We start from the raw sequence: 20231 nt of genomic DNA, 5'->3' as shown, positions 1-20231 counted from the left end.
GATACATTAGAATTAACGAAATATATATTTTTTGTCTTGAAAGTTAACCGAATTAACCGAAATTGTATGTCTTGAAGCACTACATAAGTCTTGAAATTAATACATAATATTAATTATTAAGTTCAATTAATTCGATTAATTATCTGATCTCGAATCGAATTAATCAATAATTAAAATTTAAAAAAAATTATTAACTGACCTCTGACAGAACTAAGTTTAACCACCAATTAATTAATTGAATTAGATCGGTTCGACTAACTAATTCGATTTTAGTTGAAGTTTGAACCAAAATTAAATTTAAAAAAAAAAACAAAAAGAAAAAAGAGAAAGACCATAATTCGAAAAGAAAGGCTGCTTGGTAAAATTATGTGCGAAAAAAGAGATGGAGACAATGGAAGCTTTTGTATTTAAAAGAAAGCAAAAGTTTGAAGATGATGGACCGTTTCAGATCTTACATTTAAATTTCAAAGTGCCAAAAGAACGCAAAAAAAGCACCCTCCTTTCAAGTTATTTATAATACTATAATTTATTATAGCATTATTATTATTTACTCTAGCTAATTTAAATTAATTAAGTGATATTTAATAAAATATTAAATTATTTTTAATTAATTAAATTAATATGAGATAAATAAAAAATTTTATTCTCGATAAAAAATCATTTAAATGTAGAGATTATATTCTACAAGACAGTATATTAGAAAATTTTGAAGGCTTTCATTTGGTAGATTAGATTTAATTGATTATTAGTGTGAGTTTGGATAGGCAGTACGTTTACGTGTAGTTAGTGTAAAAATAACGGTGACGGTAAAATTAGATACTATAACGATACTGTAGTGTGAGACAAAAAATAAGCTAAACGTACCGTACCGCCGTCCCAAACCCACCCTTAGCCTTTCATGTGAACGAGTGTTTGAGGGAGATGGTGATGGTGAAGTCTATTTGACTTTCAAATGGTGGTGGTGGGGGAAAAGGGATAGGAAAGGAAGTCTAGTTGCCTTTAGTCTTCCGTAAACCCTAACCCACCAAAAGATATAAAAGTAGGCTGCTTTCAATTATTTTATTCCTTTTTATTCAGTCCAATGGCTAAGGTTTTTTTCCCCTTAATTTGTTTTTAACTTTTCCTTGAATAATGCTTCCAATTCATGATTCCTAAACTCTTAGTTTGATCCTTACCATCTCTATATATATGCCAATTTATATCTAAAGTTGTTTTCAGATTGTGGGTGAAGGAGCCTCAATTGTACAGTCTTGAACTTGTGGCTGATCATCAAGATTTCAACCCAAAATCACCTTTCCAATCCAATGGAGAATGATTGGTTAAGTATGTTTGTTGGGATTTCATTAGATGTTATCTCAATTATAAGAATGGGGTTTGGAATTTTATTTTGCGTAAGTATACATAAAATTCATAGCAATTAATGATGAAGATGCATAACAGTGGAGGAAAGTTGGGTTTTCTTATCAAAAATTGGTCCAAGGAAGTAGGCAGGGCCCTCTAAGAACACAAATTGTGTCAGTGGAATAATCTTTCATAATTCCAACGAAATTACGAAAAGTGAAATGATGTTTATCTCAAAGCTAAAATAGCAGTAAAAGCAAGGAATCCCTCCGCGTTGATAGGCTATTGAATGCCATTTATAACTCATGGAACCTACCAAGTGTAGGTTAATTTCACTGAAAGAAAGAGACAATGGGGCAAAGGGTTCTGGTCTGCTCCACCACTTCAGGCCTTACGGTGGTGGCCTGATCCACCACCATCACCCACGGCAGGCCTTCAATCACCTTTGCCCTGATTTAGACTCTTCAATGAAAAGCTCACAAATGGTGGTCCTGAAATGCCCTCAAAAAGGGGGTAAAACACGAAATTAGATGCTCTGCATTCAACATGAACATCTAAGCTGATGAATTATTATTTGATGCAAACACCCAAATGACATGTCCATCAAGTTTCAGTACCTGCAAAAAGAAATTAGGCTTAATCATCTCTTTACAAAGTTGCATCAATGTAGTCTTTAGACTAGAAATTTACATCAATGTGGTAATTAACGGCAGTAGACTGAATTGTTATTATACTGACGTAACAATTTTACTCAGAAAAATTCAAATCTTTTTAAAGAATTATTAATATTTTTAAAATTTTAAATATATAAAGATTAAGAAAATAATTACTGAAAAGTATAAACTGTATTAAAAGATTAAGTAGTTATAAAATATAAAAATATGAAAAATATTAAAATAAATGATAAATAATGATTTAACAAAAATAAAAGGTTACTAAATAGATTATCATATAAATATATGGCAAGATAAGGTGACTGAAATAATATTCCAGCAATTTAATTTCGGTTCTCTTAAAAGGAATTTCTAACTTCCTCCATCAAAGCTAGGTAGCAAAATGGTGACTTGAAGTTGGGGGTGATGATGGTGGCTAGGTAGTGGATCGTTGAATATAATTGTCGATGGAAATAATGAAGAAAAGTAGAGGATAGAGAAAAATAAGGAGAAAATAAAAAATTAAATTTAATGGGGAAGAGGAGATTTAATTAATTTGGTCAATTTAATTAATAATAATGATTAAATTAATAAAAAACTTAAATCATCGAAATAAGAAGGATTTAATTTTAAAGTTAGTGACAAATAATTTACCTAATTTTTCCAACTGATTTTTCTTTTTTCTGGGCCTCCATTACGATGGAATTGTCAATGGTGAAGAAAGAAGTCGCCTATCCCATGCTTCGACAACCATTCGTGAAAACGAGAAGCTAGCATCGGTGGATTCGAGAACAACCATGAACAAGGATGATACTGAAATCTCCACCGAAAATTGGCATGAGCTTCTCCCATCGATGTCCAAACGGAAACCTAACCTAACACAAGGTTGTCCCACAGCTTAGCCATGGTATTACCTTTGGTTACCTCTTCAACCCAAGAAAACAAATCCGTCGTCTCTTTTTCTTTCGTAAGGTAAAATTACGGCTTTCCATTTGATGGTCAGTATAATGTCTCCACCCTCTTTCTCATTAAGATGAGGCTGGGATGGTAAAAATAATGATGTCCAAATTTGTATATATATAATAATGCTTTAATAAATTTCTTTTTATAATTATTAACAAATTTGCATAATTGTAATTAAAATTAAACTATTACAAGGTAAAAATAGATAGACTGATACTTGAAATATATTTGAACAATACTTAAATCCAAAATAAAATATGAACTAATAACTCATACATAAGTAAATATGCATTGTGACACTCAAAGTTTGAAGACTTCAACCTTATTCAACACTGTCAAAGCTTGCCTCATTAGATTATTTTATTTTATAACACTTAAATCATAATTTCATAATTTATAAGATTATAATTTAAATTCAGTTATACCTGCCACATGATATGTTGCAGTGTTTAGTAGCAGAAAAGTCACAGACAAGATTACCAGCAAATGATACGAATACTATCATGAAAAGAAATACCCATTTAAAAACAAAACCCACCGCCCTTGTCCCAACAAAGTTACACTAATTTAGAAAATGCCCATCATACATTTCATTCCTCGTATATATTCAAAAGGAAACACTGGAATCACCTATCTCAGCTATCATGCTCGGACTCATTTCTTTTTAAGGTATTTATACTCCACTATACATGCAATATCTGAATAACAATGCTACCTCCATATCTGACCTTAAAATTTCTGAGTGCAATCAAATTGAGCAACTTTTATGATTTGTGTGCAGGGTGCACATGGTGTGACGTGAGTTGCAGGCGCATGTTCCGAGCGGTCCAGTTGGGTTAAAATCTATTTCTGATTCAGGCCTAGAAAGGGGCTGGGAGTAGGGTTGTGTCTCGCATGCACTGCAAACTACACTATTGGTCTTCCAACTTCCAACCATTTTTATTTTAATCTTCCAACTATATACTCCCATCTTTTTAGATGGAATCATTGTAAAACGGATATGGAAAACGCTTAACTCAAAAAACAATTTCATATTAAAATCAGGCATGAGAATAGTTCAATTTTATCTCGAGTTTTAAAATTCAAACTCAAAAAGATTCAAGTTGATCTTCGAATATCGAATACCGCATTGAGCTTGAGCTTCAGACTCGAGCTTCTTAAAACAACAGTCTCATTGCAACAACAGGTAATTCTTGTAAACAATGTTGGGGTCTCCAACTCCATTCCAGTAAAGTTATACAGAGTAGAAATATCAGAAGCTTTCATGAATCAAGAGATTAGAAAGAGGCACAGCACATCAAAATGCAGGTCCAATACATAAACATGAGCATAGAGAAATCAAAGATCTCAAAGGAAATGAATCAAGGTTCATTAATGCAAGGATTGTTAGTGCCCGAGGACGTAGGTAAAGTTATATAGATCTCCTCTTCCAACTCACCATGCAAGAAAGCCGTCTTAACAAGGATTTCCCCAAGTTTTTCCATTATGTATAACTTCTATGCATGTAGAGTTGTAGACAACAGATATACATAAATAGGGAGCAATCAGGACAGCTGTTTCATGAGAATTACAACCTTATATTAATCAAGTAATAGGAAATTTGATAAGATTTTAATCCAACAAGCATATAAGGTAGATAGCTTTAATCTTAAATAAATATATATACTTAACAAATATGGATATAATGAAGATCAAACCAGAAACATTCATTGATCCATTTTTATTATGAATCAACCTAAGCCACACCCCAATACTGTCCCAATCATCTTCAATTACCATAAAACACTAGCCACAACATTTAGAAACACCCAATTTTCCATTGACCCACTGACCTTAAAACCTAATATAACTCTCAAAAAGTTGAGAGGGCAAAAAAGAAGGCAAACCCATTGAAGAACACGATTCAGGCAAACTGACTCCAAGCTCCCCACCTTTCAAAACCTCTCCAATTTGTCAGCTTTGATGACGGGATTTGCACTGGCAATCGCATCGCGTCCAGTACCCTTGAAATCGAAGGAGCACTCGTGTTTTTCTGGGTACCGGTGCTCCCCACAGAACGTACTCCCGCATCGGCACTTAAACCCAGTCAATCCAATCTTCTTTCTGCAGATAAAGCACCTGCTCGACAATTTTGGCTCGGGCTGTTCATCGCCGGAGAGAGCCACCGCCGGTTGCTCAACCGCCGCTGATGATGAACCCGCATGAGGCAGCTTCTCAACGGGCTTAAACGTCTCCACAACAACATCTTCTTTCGGTTTGACGCTAAGGGATTTCTCCATGGCAGCTTTCGCCTTCGCCGCTTGCTCCTCCCCAGCACGGAGGTCCCGGTAACACTTGGAGCAGAGGTTCATGTTCGCCGCCGTTCCGAAAAACCCGCAACCGTTAGCGCAAAGCTTCGGCTCCGACGGGGGAAAGCTGGTTCCTTGATTCTGTTCAGACCCCATGTTGTCCAGTTGAGGGCTTGCTTTGTTTTCTACAATCAAAAAGGAAAAAAAAATCGGATTAGGGTTTTGATTTTAAGGGTTTTTTTTCCTTCTTGATTTTCACGGAAAATCTGAAACAGTCAAAGTTGAATTAGCAAGCTTCGCAATCAAAATATATAGATTTTTTTATTAATTTTCTGATTTGATTTTAATTTTATATTGACGAATATAGCCTCTACCTACACGTTCTTGAAACTTTATAGCCCATACCAACCGGGAAAGGGTACCTTGGTCTTTACATTATTAATAAGATTTTGATTGAATTTGTATTTTAGGAGAACCTTTATTCATTCTTTCTTAATAAGAAAATTATTCCTTCAAAAATTTATAAATATAATAATAAATTTAACTCTTAATACTTATAATTTTTAATTTGATATTTTATTTTTAATTAAATTTAACAATTAATCTTTTAAAAAGAGTTGAATTTAAGTAAATTTTTAATTATGTTTTTAAATATTTTCATAAATTTTAAAAATTTTTATGACACATAAGATAAATATTTTATGTTAATATAAAATATATGTGGACAACCATACCATACTGATATTATTAAAAAATTAAGAAATTAACATTTTCATTTAAAAATTATTTGACTGTTTTTAAAAAATTAATGATTAAATTTAGTTAAATAATAATAATAATTAAGTTTAGAAAAGATGTGAAAATTATATTTATTATTATGTAAAAATATTTTTATTGTTTGATGGATGAGATAATGGATTGTTGTAGGTAAAGTTAGAAGATGTATTGAATAAAAGTTGAAGCATCCAAGACACGACTTGCAGGATGTGCTGAATGCAACATCTTAATGTTAGTCAATAAAGAGTTAGATGTGACGTCGAAATTTGCTATATGATTTATACATCACATTCTTTGTTTATATTTTTGTATTTTTCTTAGCCCATATATTTTATTTTACTGTTTATGTAACTTAGGATGATGTAATTTTGATTCATTAAAAAATTATATTTTAGTAGAATTTGATTTTTGAGTGAAAATTATTTATTCTTTAAAGTGAAATGTTGTTTTGTGAAAATTAAAAGTCCATTAATATTTTCAATTCTATAATTATTAAAATGAAGTATTTGTTTTAAGTATAATTGTGATTTGAATTTTAAACGAAAATAAACATCCAAGGTCACAACTTGGGGTCTTCAAATATATATTAAAAATAATAATAAATTTAAAAATTGATAAATATATATATTAATAATTTATTGAATATTTGGATACTTGGTATGTGATAGTATTGCACCTAAAATTAGGGGAGAGCGAAGGATTTAAACGGTCAATTTGCCTGTTTTTTTTTAACCGACTTTATCATGAAAAAGCCGATTTAATAAAGTTTATTAAGTTGGTTTTTTCTGGGATATTGAGTTGATAAACCTATTTGTGGGTTCAACCACCACTGCACATGATAATACTGCATAAGCGGAAAAGGCCCACACACATTTTGGATCTTTTGGAGGTACGATTGCACAAAACTCAACACTACTTCTGTTGTAGTTTCAATGTATTCGTGAATATAAAAAAACCAAATAGCCCATAAGATGGCAATGATAGTTTCACTTATTGAGTCATCTAGCAGAAACCCATTTGATAAGATTCAACTGGTTTCAAATTTATCGAACCAAACAACCACAAAACGATGGAGTACATTTCCTTAACCTTATGACAGTAAGGACAAACCAAAAGTGAAACCAATATACATTACCCATATTAATTAGCGCAGCTAATATATATTTTTTATTCTAATGATAATAAAAAGGCCTAGTCAAAGCCCAAAAAATACAACTAAATAAAGCATATAGGCTAAGCCCAACGAAAATCAGTCCCCAAAACCTTAGCAACCTCACTGCACTGCTACGCTTAGGAAGGAGAGGGAGAGAGGCTGTCGAGGTACATATCTAGTGAGACCCTGGAGAGGTGCCGACATTAAACACCATAAGAAGCAGAGGGCTTCACCATAGTGGTGGAAAAACACAGAGTCCGTCAAACGACAAATTCTTAGTTTCTCATCATATACTCGAGAGACGGACGACCAGATACGGGTGAACCCATGGATCCATCCGTGTAATATTAATAATCGCTTCATCTTTTTTCCCTTTCATATGATTCTGTTGAAAGAGTCCCTTTCATGGTATTTTCCCTACCAGAGTGATTGGTTCCACCAAACAAATGAGAACAAGAAAAATATCATTCCATTGAAAGTTAGAAACATCCTTAGCCGTCCATGTTAGCCACTCTTAACTATCCACCGTTAGATTCCCACAACCAAACAACCCGAATCTCACAATAATTTGTCTTACAAACCAGCTTTTAGATTCTTCAGCAACTCAGGTTTCTTACACAAAGAACACACTTGTCATTCAAGCAACAAGACCGATAAGAACAAAAGCAAAGCCTTCAGTTAACTTTTTTTATATCAGATGTCTCAAAAAGAAAAACATGGCAAACAACAACAACAAAAACAACAAAAAAAAAAAAAATCATGCGGTGAAAAGAATCCATACAAAAATAATATATTCTCTTTCAATTGAACTCAACCATGAATGATGTGTAGTTTTCAAATAGAGACACCTGCAATTCTGAGCAATAATGTGTGCCACGTGCACTTAAAACAATAGTAATACGGCACCATTGCCTGCAATTATGGTAGCAGCTATTCCCTTTTGCGGCTGCAAAAATTCCCAAATTCTGAGCAATAATGGTGTGCCACGTGCACTTAAAACAATAAATTTTCTTTTCCTTTTGAAGTAATTAATTGAAAAACCAAATATCCAATATCTAGAGTTGCTTGATGCTCTTCTTTGCTTTAGATTCATCACTCGTTCTTTCCTTCACTTTCTCTTTTCATTTTTAACCTCATCTCTCACACGTTCTTCTTCTCTAATTTTCTCAGGAAACAAACAGGAAAATTAGGGTTCTTCTGAAACTCAATAACCTTTTATGATGATGATAATGATAATAATGATGAGGGAGTGAGGTGGTGTGAGAACTAAAGCAAGGAGTCCAGGGTGATAATGGTGATGATGATGTTAATGGCAACACTGTAAATTTGAGGCTGACATTATTTGAAGAATGTGAATCAGAAGAGAGGGATTTGTTGTTAAAGGAGCCAGCTTGTTCTTCTATGTAGAAAAGGTATATTTGGTATTGGATCAAATTGAGAACCTTATTATTTACCATTTGGGGTTATTAGCTGCTGTTTTCCTCAAATGGGTTGGCCCTCTTTTCATTGATAAGGTCGGTTCTTTTTCCCCTCCAATTTCATGCCTCTTGTTGGATGTTTCTTTGATACTTGCAAATTATATTGCCTTGTTTATCTTTCATTATTTACTTGCTTGTTGAAAATTATGAAATATTCAGAGGAAGTTCAAAAGGTGTAAAAATGCACATTTTTTTTATAATTTACCTCCATCAGTTTATGATTAAATATATAAAAAAGAAAAACTTTAAACCTAATCGGAAATATTTTGTTGTTTTTTCTGCATTAATCAAGAAAATAATGACGTCAACTCTAATCCATGGCGGCTAATGCAACTGAGACCGTAGTTTAATCTGTGTTAGGGAGAGATAGATTTGTTAACAAGTTCCTTGCTATGTCCACTGTTGATTTGGCTCCTGCTTCAAGCTTTCAACTCGATTATAAATGGACGTAAATCAAGTCAACAAAAGCTTCCACCTGGTCCGCAGCGGATGCCAATAATCGGCAATCTCATCGATCTTGGGGATAAACCCCACAGATCCTTCACTAAGCTTGCTCAGATTCATGGCCCCGTTATGAGTCTCAAACTTGGCAGCTTAATCACCGTCGTCGTTTCATCGGAAACAATGGCCAAAGAAATCCTGCAGAAACAGGATATTGTTTTCTCTAACCTAACCATGATCGATGCTATCCGAGCCTGTCAACACCATGAAGTTTGGTTGACGTGGATACCCGTCTCGCCGCTTTGGAGAACTCTTCGCAAAGTCTGTAATACCCGTATTTTCGCTAGTATGAAAGTCGATACCACTCTATACCTGCGTCGGAACAAGATTCAGGAACTGATTGCTAATGTTGGCGAAAGTTGCCCTAAAGGTGAAGCTATCAACATAGGGCAAGCCGCTTTTGATACTACCATCAATTTGCTGTCCAACACTATTTTTTGAGTGGATTTGGTTGACCTAAATTCATCAAGTGCTCAAGAATTCAGAAAAATAGTTTGTGATATCATGGTAGAGGCAGGGAAGCCTAATTTGGCTGATTATTTCCCTTTGCTTAAGAAGATTGGCCCAAAAGGTGTACGGCACCGGATGACTGTTCATTTCGACAAGTTGCTTAGCCTTTTCAGCAATGTGTTCGATGAAAGGCGGCAATCAAGACAATCCCAAGATTATACTGCATCAAATGATGTTTTGGATACTCTTCTCGACATTATTGAAGGCTGTAATAAAACTATTGTCACAAACTTGCTTTTGGTAATTTTTTTTTCATCTTCTTTTAGTTTTTCTCTTTATAAACAATCATGTTATAGTATTTATTTCCATGTTTTATGCGGAAGCGACATATTGGCATTGTTAGAGAAGTCTTGAGATCGATTATTAGGATAAGAATATCATGTTAGAGGACATGTTTTATTTGTTGCTGGAACTGATACAAAATCAAGCACATTAGAGGGGGCAATGACAGTGTTAGAGTAATAGTTGGCTTCTGTTAGATCGCCATTGAGGAAGGCGTTATTGACATCAACCTGTCGCAAAGACCATCCTTTCATAACAGCAATAGCAAGCACAATTCGGATAGTTGCTGCTCGAACCACTAGGCTAAATGTGTCGCAAAAATCAATGCCAGCATGTTGAGAAAAGCCTTGCTCCCTTTCAACTAAGCCTGGCCCCAATTGTCCCACAGTTACTCCCTTGCCAGCAGGCTCTAATGCTAACCTTTGCGGTTTCAAAGTTCTTGAGGTTCACAAGTGTTGGTTAACGTATGGGCCATTGGAAAAGATCGAAGCATTTGGAATAACCCAAACAGTTTCATGCCGGAGAGATCCTTGGGGTTTGAAATCGATGTCAAAGGTAGGGATTTTGGGTTAATTCCATTTGGAGCTGGACGACGGATATGGCCAGGATTGCCTTTAGCAAATCGAATGTTGCATTTAATATTAGGGTATCTTATAAACTGTTTTGATTGGAACCTTGAAGGTGGAATCCCACCAAATGAGATGAATATGAAAGAGAAGTATGGGATTGCGGTTCAAATGGTGGAACCTTTGCCGGCAGTCCTTACTCTTGTGTGAGAATATTGTTTAAAATATCAAACTGAAGACATTCCTTGATTGTAATTGCATTTGCTGATCTTAAGACAATATTATTAATATTTAGATAAATGATCAAAAAACTTGTCTATTTTTAAAACTTAATTACATTTTTTTAAATAATTAATCAAAAATCAAAGATCAAATAGTTAGAATTGTTCTATTCTCTTATTTGCTTTTGTTGGAGTTTTTGTTGGAGCAAAGGAAGAAAAACAGGACAAGGCATTAAGATGCAAGAAATATTTTTACTTGCTTACAAATATGCAGCAAGGGAGCTTATGGTTGATATGTAAGACCCCTTACCCGTATTCGTCGCCGGAATAGGGTAGGAGACATTACCGAAGTTTATCGAATTAATTTTCCATTAATACGAGTTAAATACTATTCATTTACTAAAACATGTCATGGCGTCCTTTAGATGGCCTCCAAAGCCCAAAACATACTTCGAGACCAAACCAGAATTAAATCGAACCATAGAGAATTTTTTGCAAAATCCCAAAGTTTTTTTTTTTGCTCAATATAACCCCTTTATAAATATCTAACATTCCCTGCAAATTTTAAAACCGAGACCAATCCAACCAACCAATTCATTTCAATCAATTTGATACCAAATTATATTACTATTATAATTATACTATTTAACATATTCATTATTCTTTACTTTAATGTATATTCATTAAACAAGTCTTAGTATTTATATAATTATCAAACCTTATACATGCCATTTAAATCAAAAAGGAAATTTACAAAAGCTACCAGAGATAATCTGGATAGTGTGATCCTCTGTGTTGATCCGATCCTCCGTATTTTTCCACGTCAATCTACAAGAGACATTGAATACATTCAAGTAAGCTTATAGAAGCTTAGTAAGTTCATAGGCATAAAATATAAATCTTACCAAATATTTATACACTTATACAATATACACAACTATTAAGTTCACCTGTCAACCACAGTCATTGGTGAGTTCCCTTGTATAAACTTACTACCACTCATCCATTTCCTTTAATTCTTTTGGGCCCGTTTGTCACATATCATTCTTCAACCAAATTAAGGAACGGTTACGGAAAATTGAGTACTTCACTTTCACTTTGCCATAGTATAACTATGGTCTTGCGTATGATCACTTATCACTTTTTGAAGTCATAGTCCTGCCACGGTCTTACACTAATCATATTTATCACTTGTCACTGATCAGATAAGTGTAGCTAAAGCTACCACTTATCACTTATCACTTGTCACTGATCAGATAAGTGTAGCTAAAGCTACCACTTATCACTTGTCACTTATCACTGATCAGATAAGTGTAGCTGAGGCTACCACTTATCACTTGTCACTGATCAGAAGTACTCAAATCCGACGTTCCCCTCAATTTGATCATTTATTTGATTTTCGGGTTGTTATTTTATTCTCTATTCATCAATAAATATATTCATCATACATTATATAATTCATAAAATTTACATATAATCATTAAACTTCAACCATATGAACTTACCAGGGTCGATTTGTAAAATTTGTGAAAGTTCAGGGACTAATCAGCTACTTTTTCTTTTCCTCGACTTGCTTCGAGTTCTCAATCTATCATTGTAAAATTATTCACTTATCAGTATTGACTTCATCTTCAACCCGCTTATAAGTAATATTATCTATAATTTAATTGTTTACTTATGTATATTCCAATACTGTCCATCGGTGTCATAGTCACTAAATTATTTTCCCTGAAACTAGACTCATATATCTTCTTATCATAAAATTTTTAGAATTTTTGGTTTATCCAATAAGTACAGTTTATTCTTTAAAGTCACCCATTTTCTGCTGTTTGAAAATTCCGACCCTTCTTCACTAAAAATTAATTATCTCTTCATATAGAATTTGGATGATGTCCATGTTTATTTCTATTGAAAATAGACTCATTAATGATTTTAAAAATATAAATTTAAGCCCCTAATTATGTTTCTCCAATTTTTGATAATTTTCCAAAGTCAGAACAGGGGAACCCAAAATCATTCTGACATTGTCTCAAAAAATCTATTATATCTCATGATCTACAATTCCGTTGCTTACACCGTTTCTTCTATGAGAAACTAGACTCAATAAGCTTTAATTTCATATTTTGTTCATCTTCTAATTCGATTTCTAAAATTTATGGTGATTTTTCAAAGTTAGACTACTGCTGCTGTCCAAAACTGTTTTAGTGCAAATGTTGATTTCGGTTTTTGCCTCAAATTTCACAGTTCATACAATTCAGTCCTTGTTCAATTAATCCCTCAATGAAGCTAATTTTTTCCCAATTAATGCTTTACCTAGACATTATAAGTTATTTCACAATTATTTAAATTCATAATTTTCACATAAAACCCTAACTTCAAACTCTTTCACCATTATGTCCCAAACATTCACTTTCTATTCAATTCTTTCAATAAAATCAGTATATAAACAATTTAAAACTCTAATTCCATGCTGAATCATCATATACTCCCAACACATATTCATAACAACTTCCAATTTCTTTCATAGAATCAAAAACTAATGAATTCAACAAGTGGACCTAGTTGTAAAAGTCATAAAAACACAAAAATTTCAAGAAATAATCAAGAATTGAACTTACTTGCAGTAAAAATATGAAAAACCAGCTTAAGAAAACCCTTCTATGGTGTTTTTGCTGATGAGAATGCAGAAAAATAATGAGAAATCTAGATAATTCCACTTTAGTCCTAGGTTTATTAAGTAAATTTTGCAATATTCCAATTTTGCCCTTAATTCATCAATTTTCCTGCTGATTTCATGCCTCTTGCCGTCCAGCCCAAATAGACCTTGGGTCTATTTACCTTTTAAACCCTCTTTCTTTTATCATTTAAGCTATTTAATCATTTTCCATAATTTTACATTTGTTACAATTTAATCCTTTTTATTCAATTAACTATCGAAACTTTAAAATTTCTTGATGAAACTTTAATACTAACTTATTAACACTCCATAAATATTTATAAAAATATTTATGGCTCGTTTTAAAAATTTTCAAACTCTTGATATCTCGTTTCCGATTCTAATTTAATTTTTATTTCTAGTACACTATTCGCTATTTTAAAAATTTTCCTAACTTCACACTTAACTTATATTCACTAAATTATTAATATTTTCTACTCATTTTTCGGATTTAGTGATCTCAAATCACTGTTCCGACACCACTAAAAATTTAGGCTATTACAATTCTCCCCCTCTTAAGAAATTTCGTCCTCGAAATTTGTTACCTGAAAATAGATTCGGATATTGTGATTTCATTGATTCCTCTGTTTCCTAGGTTGCCTCCTCCACACCATGTCGATGCTACAACACTTCTACTAACGATACCCGTTTGTTCCTTAACTCTTTAATTTCCCAAGCTAGAATTTTCACCGGTTCTTCTGAATAAGTCATGTCGGGTTGGAGCTCTATTTCTGTATGAGAAATTACATGTGATGGATCTGATCTGTACCGTCTCAACAGAGACACATGAAACACGTTATGAATCCTTTCAAGCTCCGGAGCCAAAGCCAATCTATAAGCTACAGGACCGATTCTTTCAATGATTTCATACGGCCCGATAAATCGTGGGCTGAGTTTTCCTTTTCTACCGAACCTCAAAACTTTCTTCCACGGTGACACTTTCAAGAATACACGATCACCCACATTAAACTCTATATCTCTTCTCTTTAAATCTGCATATGATTTTTGCCGATTGGAGGCAGCTTTTAAACAATCTCGAATAATACGAACTTTTTCTTCGGTTTCCCGAATCAAGTCCACTCCCATTAGTTTCCATTCACTTAATTCAGACCAATATAATGGAGTTCTACACTTTCTTCCATACAGAGCTTCAAATGGTGCCATTTTAATACTAGTTTGATAACTATTATTATAAGCAAATTCGACTAAAGGTAAATACCTTTCCCAGCTGCCGCCAAACTCAAATACACAACACCTTAACATATCTTCTAAAATCTGAATCACTCGCTCTGACTGCCCGTCTGTGAGGATGAAAAGCTGTGTTGAAATTTAATTTAGTGCCTAAAGCCTCCTGTAATTTACTCCAAAATCTCGAAGTAAATCTCGGATCCCGATCCGAAATAATAGATACTGGAACTCCATGTAATCTCACAATCTCAGAAATATACAATTTCGCTAACTTCTCTAATGAAAAATTTGATCTGACTGGAATAAAATGTGCCGACTTTGTCAATCTATCAACGATAACCCATATTGAATCTTTCTTTTTTGGAGTCACAGGCAATCCTGATACAAAATCCATCGTAATGTGTTCCCACTTCCATTCAGGAATCATAATAGGTTGTAATAAACTCGTTGGTACTTGATGCTCTGCTTTCACTTGCTGACAGATTAGAAATTTTGCAACAAATTCACAAATCTCTCGTTTCATACCAGGCCACTAGTACATTCTTTTTAAATCGCAATACATTTTTGTAGTACTCGGACGAATAGAATACTTACTATTATGAGCTTCATCAAGAATATCATTTTTCAATTCTGAATTATTCGGAACACAAATTCTATTACGATAACGCAACATACCACCATCATCAACGCTATATTCTGAACTCAAATTATCCTGAACCGTTTGTCGTTTCAGTACTAGTTTCGGATCATCACTCTGTAATTTACGGATCCGTTGAAGGAATGTAGCTTTTGCTTTCAATTCTGCTAATACTGAACCATCTTCATTAACAGACAAATGAACATTCATTACTCGAAGTGCAAACAATGATGATTTTCGGCTAAGTGCATCAGCGACCACATTAGCTTTCCCCGGGTGATAATCAATAACAAGATCATAATCTTTCAATAGTTCGAGCCATCGTCTCTGTCTCAAGTTCAGCTCTTTCTGTGTCATCAAATATTTTAGACTTTTGTGATCGGTATACACATAACATTTTTCCCCATATAAATAATGTCTCTAGATTTTTAAAGCAAACACAATCGCTGCCAACTCCAAATCATGGGTAGGGTAATTTTTTTCGTGCGGTTTTAATTGTCGAGAAGCATATGCCACTACTTTCCCTGATTGCATTAAAACACAACCCAAACCATTTAAAGATGCATCACTATACACAACATATGGTATACCTGATTCTGGCTGAGTTAACATTGGAGCTTCTGTCAACATCTTCTTCAACTAGTTAAAACTTTGTTGGCACTCTTCAGACCATACAAATTCAACATTCTTCTGAAGTAGTCGAGTTATCAGCAAGGCAATCATTGAAAAATTTTTAACAAATCGGTGGTAGTATCCCGCTAATCCTAGGAAACTCCGCACTTCTGTTACATTCTTTGGAGTTTTCCAATTCACCACTGCTGACACTTTACTTGGATCTACTCGAATTTCTTTAGCTGAAATAATATGACCCAGAAATCCAACCTCATGTAGCCAAAATTCACACTTGCTGAACTTTGCATACAACTACTTCTCTCTCAAGGTCTGTAACACACTTCTCAAGTGTTGTGCATGATCAAGCTCGGTCTTCGAATAGATCAGTATATCATCAATAAATACAACCACGAATCTATCCAAATAAGGTTGAAAAATTCGATTCATCAAGTCCATAAATGCAGCAGGAGCATTAGTTAAACCAAATGGCATTACCAGAAACTCGTAATGATTATATCGAGTTTTGAAGGCAGTTTTTGGCACGTCACATTCTTTAACTTTCAGCTGATAATACCCAGATCGAAGATCTATTTTTGAAAACACAACAGCACCTTTCAATTGATCGAACAAATCATCAATACGGGGTAAAGGATATTTGTTCTTGATTGTAACCTTATTTAACTGTCTGTAATCTATACACAATCTCAACGAACCATCTTTCTTTTTCACAAACAAAATAGGTGCACCCCAAGGAGATGTACTCGGTGTAATAAACCATTTATCTAACAATTCTTGCAACTGAGTCTTCAACTCTTTTAATTTCGTCGGTGCCATTCTATATGGTGTTATGGATATTAGAGTTGTTCCCGGGATCACATCAATCACAAACTCAACTTTACGATCTAGCGGTAAACCCGACAATTCCTCAAGAAACACATCAGCAAATTCATTAACAACTGGCAACTGTTTCAACTTTGATTCAGAATCCCGAGTATCAAGAATATAAGCTAAATATGCTTCATTACCCTTCTGTATTAGCTTCTGAGCTGAAAAGGCTGAAATAATTCAGACATTATCTTTCATATTTCCAAACTTAACCGAAATCATTTCTCCTGTCTGATTTTTCAAATCAATCCGTTTCTCCCGACAGTTCATTACAGCGTCATGTTTTGTTAATCAATCCATCCCAGAATAATATCAAATTCCTGAAAGGGTAACAACATCAAATCAGCAGGGAATTTACAGCCTTTCACTTTCAGTGGACAATTACGACATATTAAATTAACCATCACACTTTGACCTAATGGATTAGTGACTTGTATATCATAATTAGTGGACTCAACAGATAATTTCTTTTCAGATGCTAGCATAGTGCAAATATATGAATGAGTAGACCCAAGGTCTATTAATGCATAAACAGTAACATCATAAAGATAGAAAATACCAGCAATTACATCAGGAGCCTAGCCTCTTCCCTTGCTCGAATGGCATAGGTACGTGCTGGTGCTCTATTCTCTGATTGACTAACTGGTTCTCTCATACCCGAACGGGTAGCCCCTGTAGCACTGCTCTGGCCTGAACGTCTACTTCTTTGGGGAGTGGTTCTCTATATCTCTTTCTGATCCACTTTATCTTTTTGCAGCTGGAGACAATCTCGAATAAGATGATCAATAGCCCTACATTTATAACAAGCCCCTATCTTAGTACTGCATTCACCGAAATGATGTCTTCCATAATATTGACACTTAGGCCGTGGAGTATTCTGAACACTGCTCACACTTGCTGCAGGTCTATCAAATACCCTGAAATCAGATTGTCTTGATCCACCTCTACCCAATCTTCCCGGCATTGATGTAGTTCAACTAATTTCTTCTCTAGATTTCTTCATCGGCAAATCTAAAAATGCCTTAGAAGCACCTCTTTTAAATGACTCTTTATTTTTCCAATCTCGCTGTATTTTTCTGTTATATACTTCTTAGAGCTTTTGAGCACGGTCTGACAGAACAACGAACTCTCGTATTTTATTAACCCCAATCATCATTCTAATCTCATCATTTAACCCTTCTTCAAATCTGATATACATTTCTTCTTTAGTAGGTACAATGTCTCGAGCATATTTGCTGAGATAGAAAAATTCTCTTTTGTATTCAGCCACTGACTTATTTCCCTACCGTAAATCAAGAAATTCTCTCTTTTTCTTGTCTAGATATCTTTTCCCCACATATTTCTTTTTAAACTCGTTCTGGAAAAATTCCCAAGTAAGCTTCTCTGCAGGTACTACAGCTTCCACAGTTCTCTGCAGGTACTACAGCTTCCACAGTTTCCCACCAGTTATATGCTTCTTCTTTTAACAATGAGACAGCACATCGTAGATAATCTTCTAGAGAACAAGCCATCTGTTTAAAAATTCTTACCAAACTCTGTAGCCAATACTCAGCTTTTACAGGGTCATCATCTGATCTCTCTCGAAATTCCTCAGCTCCAAACTTCTTAAGCTTTTCAATCGGAGAACGTTTACTAGTTTCAATTATTGAAGGAGGTGGAAGAGCAACCGGAGGTACCACAAGTGGTGCAGTAGGGGGAGGAGGTGGTTGAGCCTGACTTCTTTCTCGTACCATCTCCTTATACCACTGATTCATAACTCCATAAATCATATTTTTAAGTTCTCGTTCTCGCATCATAGAAATTGGAATATCACTACTAGTTCCTTGTTCAGAAGTCTGCACTCTACTGTTAGCTTCCTCCTGTTCAGTGCGTTCAGGTCTATCTGACATTTTTATAATCGGAGAGTATCTATAAAAATGACAAAGATTAGGTCGGTATTATACATCACACTATCACAGATTTATATGGCATGTATTTTTAAACACTCTACACGTAACACATATTCCAAGAACCGACTAAATCGGGCTCTGATACCACTAAATGTAAGACCCCTTACCCGTATTCGTCGCCAGAATAGGGTAGGAGGCATTACCGGAGTTTATCGAATTAATTTTCCATTAATACGAGTTAAATACTATTTATTTACTAAAACATGTCATGGCGTCCTTTAGATGGCCTCCAAAGCCCAAAATATACTTCGAGACCAAACCAGAATTAAATCGAACCATAGGGAATTTTTTGCAAAATCCCAAAGTTTTTTTTTTGCTCAATATAATCCCTTTAGAAATATCTAACCTTCTCTGCAAATTTTAAAACCGAGACCAATCCAACCAACTAATTCATTTCAATCAATTTGATACCAAATTATATTACTATTATAATTATACTATTTAACATATTCATCATTCTTTACTTTAATGTATATTCATTAAACAAGTCTTAGTATTTATATAATTATCAAACCTTATACATGCCATATAAATCAAAAAGGAAATTTACAAAAGCTACCGGAGATAATCTGGATAGTGTGATCCTCTGTGTTGATCCGATCCTCCGTATTTTTCCACGTCAATCTACAAGAGACATTGAATACATTCAAGTAAGCTTATAGAAGCTTAGTAAGTTCATAGGCATAAGACATAAATCTTACCAAATATTTATACACTTATACAATATACACAACTATTAAGTTCACCTGTCAACCACAGTCATTGGTGAGTTCCCTTGTCTAAACTTACTACCACTCATCCATTTCCTTTAATTCTTTTGGGCCCGTTTGTCACATATCATTCTTCAACCAAATTAGGGAACGGTTACGGAAAATTGAGTACTTCACTTTCACTTTGCCATAGTATAACTATGGTTTTGCGTATGATCACTTATCACTTTTTGAAGTCATAGTCCTGCCACGGTCTTACACTGATCACATTTATCACTTGTCACTGATCAGATAAGTATAGCTAAAGCTACCACTTATCACTTATCACGGATCAGATAAGTGTAGCTAAAGCTACCACTTATCACTTGTCACTTATCACTGATCAGATAAGTGTAGCTGAGGCTACCACTTATCACTTGTCACTGATCAGAAGTATTCAAATCCGACGTTCCGCTCAATTTGATCATTTATTTAATTTTCGGGTCGTTATTTTATTCTCTATTCATCAATAAATATATTTCATTATACATTATATAATTCATAAAATTTACATATAATCATTAAACTTCAACCATATGAACTTACCTAGGTCGATTTGTAAAATTTGTGAAAGTTCAGGGACTAATCAGCTACTTTTTCTTTTCCTCGACTTGCTTCGAGTTCTCGATCTATCATTGTAAAATCATTCACTTATCAGTATTGACTTCTTCTTCAACCCGCTTATAAGTAATATTATCTATAATTTAATTGTTTACTTATGTATATTCCAATGCTGCCCATCGGTGCCATAGTCACTAAATT

At 34.1% G+C, this 20231-nt stretch overlaps 3 protein-coding genes and 1 long non-coding RNA gene across 4 annotated transcripts; 2 read left to right on the top strand and 2 right to left on the bottom strand.

Annotated features, from left to right (window-relative positions):
* Window positions 1–1524: 1524 nt before the first annotated feature.
* Window positions 1525–3316, bottom strand: LOC108456451 (uncharacterized). The gene is made up of 2 exons (XR_008271110.1): window positions 2649–3316; window positions 1525–1832 (listed from the first exon to the last, which is right to left on the bottom strand). It is a non-coding gene; the product is annotated as an uncharacterized LOC108456451 (long non-coding RNA).
* Window positions 3317–4513: 1197 nt separating this feature from the next.
* Window positions 4514–5554, bottom strand: LOC108454325 (zinc finger A20 and AN1 domain-containing stress-associated protein 1). Its single transcript, XM_017752740.2, has one exon. The coding sequence runs from the start codon at window positions 5399–5401 to the stop codon at window positions 4892–4894; it is 510 nt and encodes a 169-aa protein (XP_017608229.1). The 5' UTR covers window positions 5402–5554; the 3' UTR covers window positions 4514–4891.
* Window positions 5555–8227: 2673 nt separating this feature from the next.
* Window positions 8228–10011, top strand: LOC108455450 (geraniol 8-hydroxylase-like). The gene has a single exon (XM_053019476.1). It carries the CDS (start codon window positions 9143–9145, stop codon window positions 9593–9595), a length of 453 nt encoding a protein of 150 aa, XP_052875436.1. The 5' UTR covers window positions 8228–9142; the 3' UTR covers window positions 9596–10011.
* LOC128280484 (uncharacterized) lies at window positions 9659–10722 on the top strand. The gene is made up of 3 exons (XM_053018646.1): window positions 9659–9872; window positions 10335–10481; window positions 10628–10722. The coding sequence occupies exons 1-3, from the start codon at window positions 9659–9661 to the stop codon at window positions 10720–10722; spliced, it is 456 nt and encodes a 151-aa protein (XP_052874606.1).
* The last annotated feature ends 9509 nt before the right edge of the window (window positions 10723–20231 follow it).

The sequence above is a fragment of the Gossypium arboreum genome, chromosome 9, assembly GCF_025698485.1.
Source record: "Gossypium arboreum isolate Shixiya-1 chromosome 9, ASM2569848v2, whole genome shotgun sequence".
NCBI lineage: Eukaryota > Viridiplantae > Streptophyta > Magnoliopsida > Malvales > Malvaceae > Gossypium > Gossypium arboreum.
The sequence above is the reverse complement of the archived record's forward strand: the minus strand, read 5'-3'. Positions and strand labels throughout refer to the sequence as shown.

Bases quoted from the DNA above. Each gene is read 5' to 3' on its own strand.
- LOC108454325 (XM_017752740.2), bottom strand. From the start codon at position 5,401: ATGGGGTCTGAACAGAATCAAGGAACCAGCTTTCCCCCGTCGGAGCCG.
- LOC108455450 (XM_053019476.1), top strand. From the start codon at position 9,143: ATGCCAATAATCGGCAATCTCATCGATCTTGGGGATAAACCCCACAGA.
- LOC128280484 (XM_053018646.1), top strand. From the start codon at position 9,659: ATGGTAGAGGCAGGGAAGCCTAATTTGGCTGATTATTTCCCTTTGCTT. The intron at 9,873-10,334 runs GTAATAAAACTA...ATTGTCCCACAG, and splicing joins TCTCGACATTATTGAAGGCT to TTACTCCCTTGCCAGCAGGC. The intron at 10,482-10,627 runs GTTTGAAATCGA...GGAACCTTGAAG, and splicing joins ATGCCGGAGAGATCCTTGGG to GTGGAATCCCACCAAATGAG.